Below are 3,149 nucleotides of genomic sequence, written 5' to 3' on the forward strand. Positions count from 1 at the left end.
CCGTGTCCCAGAATCGGCTAACGTACGTTTTTTGGGTTTGGATCAAACCAGTCCAAATGATTGTAGCTAGTGAACACTTTCGGAACCAAGTTTGAAGCCAGCGTACAGAAGTTTTGTGCGATTTTGGGCGCTCCAGTGGAAAAATCTAAATGGGTCAAGGCTCACTGGAGCTCTGAGGAAGGAGGGAACAGCAACAAACCTTCAATAAACCTTGAGCTTCAATCACAAGACAGTTTTCTAGTTTCTACCAGAAGCAACATGCAGCTCAGAAAACAGGAAACCCAAACTCTTGTTAGATACGTGGATTTTTATTTTAGTACATTTTATATGAAAATAGTGTCGCAGACGTATACAACAGGTTTTGCTGTACAACTGACGGTAGATAGATGAAGAAGTTCCTACAGAAAACGTGTAAAACCGAAGCAGCTCGAGTCGGGAAGGAGCGTCGAAAATAAAACGAGTGAAGAGGAGCCGCACCAAGGAATGTGAGAAATGAAACTGCATTTGGTTACGATGCTAAATATGGATATAATAAGCAGATTATTTCAACGGTTGGGATCCACCGGTTCACTAAGACGTCCTGCAGGAACCCGTTTGTACCAACGTTACACCATAGCAGCACCTTTAAACGCTCCGCTTAGAGTTTCACTACTTGTAGCCACTTTCACGCTCGACTCTCCTGTCGTCTCGTTTTTGCACATCTGAAGGTTCGTCATGACGAGAAAAAATTAATTAAAAGATTTTCTTAAAAACAACACGAGTATGTACAAAAAAATAAAAGCCACCATTTACAACCCGATAAAATCCCAAATTAACTACATTAAAAAAAAACAAAAAACTTTTCCTCTTTGCAGAAGAAGGATGAAAAAAGACAAATGAAAAACGTACTGTTTCTATGTTGTGCAGGGAAAAGCCTGTTTGTAAAAATGTCACCAACGCTGCTCAACCTACTTGTTCTTCGATCCTCGGGTCTCGTCTTTTAGCAGGATTGCACAGTTTGTCGCACAGTTTTAAAAAAGGTAAGAAACAGAAGGATTAATGAGCAGAACTTAGACCCGCTGTACCATAAAAACCTGCAGCATCGACTCGCCTCCAGGAAAACTTAAATGTTCCGAACGCAGGGTTAAAGGTTCAGTATCACAAAGTGTCTGTGGAGCGACTGGAAGCAGCTGTAGTGGGTCTGGGTAGTGCCTCCGAGTTCAGTGATGCTACGCCGGTAAATCGTCACTCACAGGTTATCGTGTGCGCGGCTGGAGGGGAATTCAACTAGAAATTACCTTCAGGTTTTGCAAAAGTTGATTTTCGGGTTTGTAGTGATTTTGGTCTAAAACGTCATCACAGACCTTCAAATGAATAAAAATTTGCACTAAACTGATTCTTCACACCTCAACATTTCCTTAAATCGACTCGTTCGGATCCAGCGAATACAAAAAGAGCCTAAAAGCCGATTTGAAGTGGAATTCCTCTGCAGCGTCTCCGTGGTGACGTCAGTGCTTCACTACAGTCCCTTTATAAACATACTTACATACAAAGCATCCACCAATCCCATCCTCCTCATGTACACAGAACTCACGTTCACTTCAATGCCCTTTAGTTTGCTGCTCTCATAAAGTTTCCTGCACTTTGTGCCTCAGCCGCTGCTTCCGTCAGAAGCTGCAGCGCTTCACCTCAAAACTCTTAAATACGAGGAGACGTTCGGACGTCTGGGTTTCGGGTTCAGGATCCAGAAAATGTCAAGAAACGCTTGTTTTTCCCTTCGTTGTTGTGATTTTAAAAAGTCTGTGCCGTAGCGTAGCGTCGCCTTGTTGCTGGCGTCCAGCGGGGAGGTTAAAGGTCGGGGAAGCGACTCGGGTCTTCTTTGTAGTCGTTGGGAATCGTAAAAATCGACGCGTCGAACTCGTCGTAGCGAAACTCCTGAAACGTCACCGTGGCCGTGATGGTGGGAAAGACGGGGATGTCTGCAGGAGAGAGCAGAGAAACGTCTCAGAGGCAGGCAGCCACATGGAAACGTCACATTTCTACAGATGAAATATCAACAAAACATGGAATTATATTATATTATATCAGCACTATCAGAGGACTGCACTATAGAGCAAGATGAATGAGTTACTGACATATGATCAGTTTCTAAACTCATGGAGGTGGCTCTGTTTTAACCTGCTACATCACCATGGTAACTGATGCTGCACAGCTGNAGCAAATGTAGTAGTTGTAAATCAAACATAGCCCCAATGGGAATCTGTTGAAATATTGTAGGGGGCACCGTTGAGCCGTGTTGCATTTTACAACTTGGCCCAGCCTGACTTTTTTATTCATCCTGACCTGCTCTATATGCCTACAAAATTGCGTAGCTCTAGGCCAAATGTGCTTTTGACAATTTTGAAAGTGGCACTGTGGAGCAATTTTTCTATTGAGGTGTGTATTGTTCTTCCAAATTATAAAATTTTTCACCGGGTCTGACGTACATGGCAATTTTGGTGAGTTTTCGAGTATATTTACGGCCTCAAAAACGCGTGTCTTTGGGACGAATAATAATAATAATCAGAGCAGTTCCAATAGGGTCTTCGCACCCTTTTGGGTGCTCGGACCCTAATAATAATACAGAACCAAAGCTACACTATCAGGTAAACTGAGGTGATGCTTCTTTATGTAACTGGTCCCAATCCAACACTGGGTTCCTCCATAAAACACACTTCCAGCATTTAGATTATCTGCAGTACCTGGTTGCACCACCAGGTGGAGAATCTTTTTGCAAGTAGAGGGGCACCATGACAATAATGATACCAATACTGATCCAATTAATCAATTCATGTCTCAAAAACTAGTAAACCAATGCTGTGCATACTAAAACTTGCAGCTGCAGCGCCACCCTGTGGTGAAACTAATAAAGCAGAATCTTTTGGAATATGTGAAGTAAATGAGGCCGATTTGTGTCATAAAATTGTTCCAACATTTGAAATATGTCATCAAAAGTATGTTTTGCAAAAGACGACTTAATAAACTTGGGACTTAACGGGTTCTGAGAACATCAGCGATTGGTTGGATTTGTGATGTCATGTGTTGTTGTTTTATGATTGGATGACAAACATTTGTGGGCGTGGTCAAATCGAACAGCTGTACCTCTAGAATCCTGTTTAATTTACACTGAA

At 42.4% G+C, this 3,149-nt stretch overlaps 1 protein-coding gene across 1 annotated transcript in view; it reads right to left on the reverse strand.

Annotated features, from left to right (window-relative positions):
* Positions 1 to 287: 287 nt before the first annotated feature.
* The window catches only part of LOC103363395 (ankyrin repeat domain-containing protein 13C), a 42,125-nt gene continuing 39,263 nt past the window's right edge, over positions 288 to 3,149 (reverse strand). The window contains exon 13 of the mRNA XM_008290148.1: positions 288 to 1,958. Within this exon, the coding sequence (XP_008288370.1) occupies positions 1,828 to 1,958 (131 nt within the window). The 3' untranslated portion in view covers positions 288 to 1,827. The remainder of the gene's footprint in view (positions 1,959 to 3,149) is intronic.

Source organism: Stegastes partitus, unplaced genomic scaffold (assembly GCF_000690725.1).
Source record: "Stegastes partitus isolate 25-593 unplaced genomic scaffold, Stegastes_partitus-1.0.2 Scaffold657, whole genome shotgun sequence".
Classification (NCBI taxonomy): domain Eukaryota; kingdom Metazoa; phylum Chordata; class Actinopteri; family Pomacentridae; genus Stegastes; species Stegastes partitus.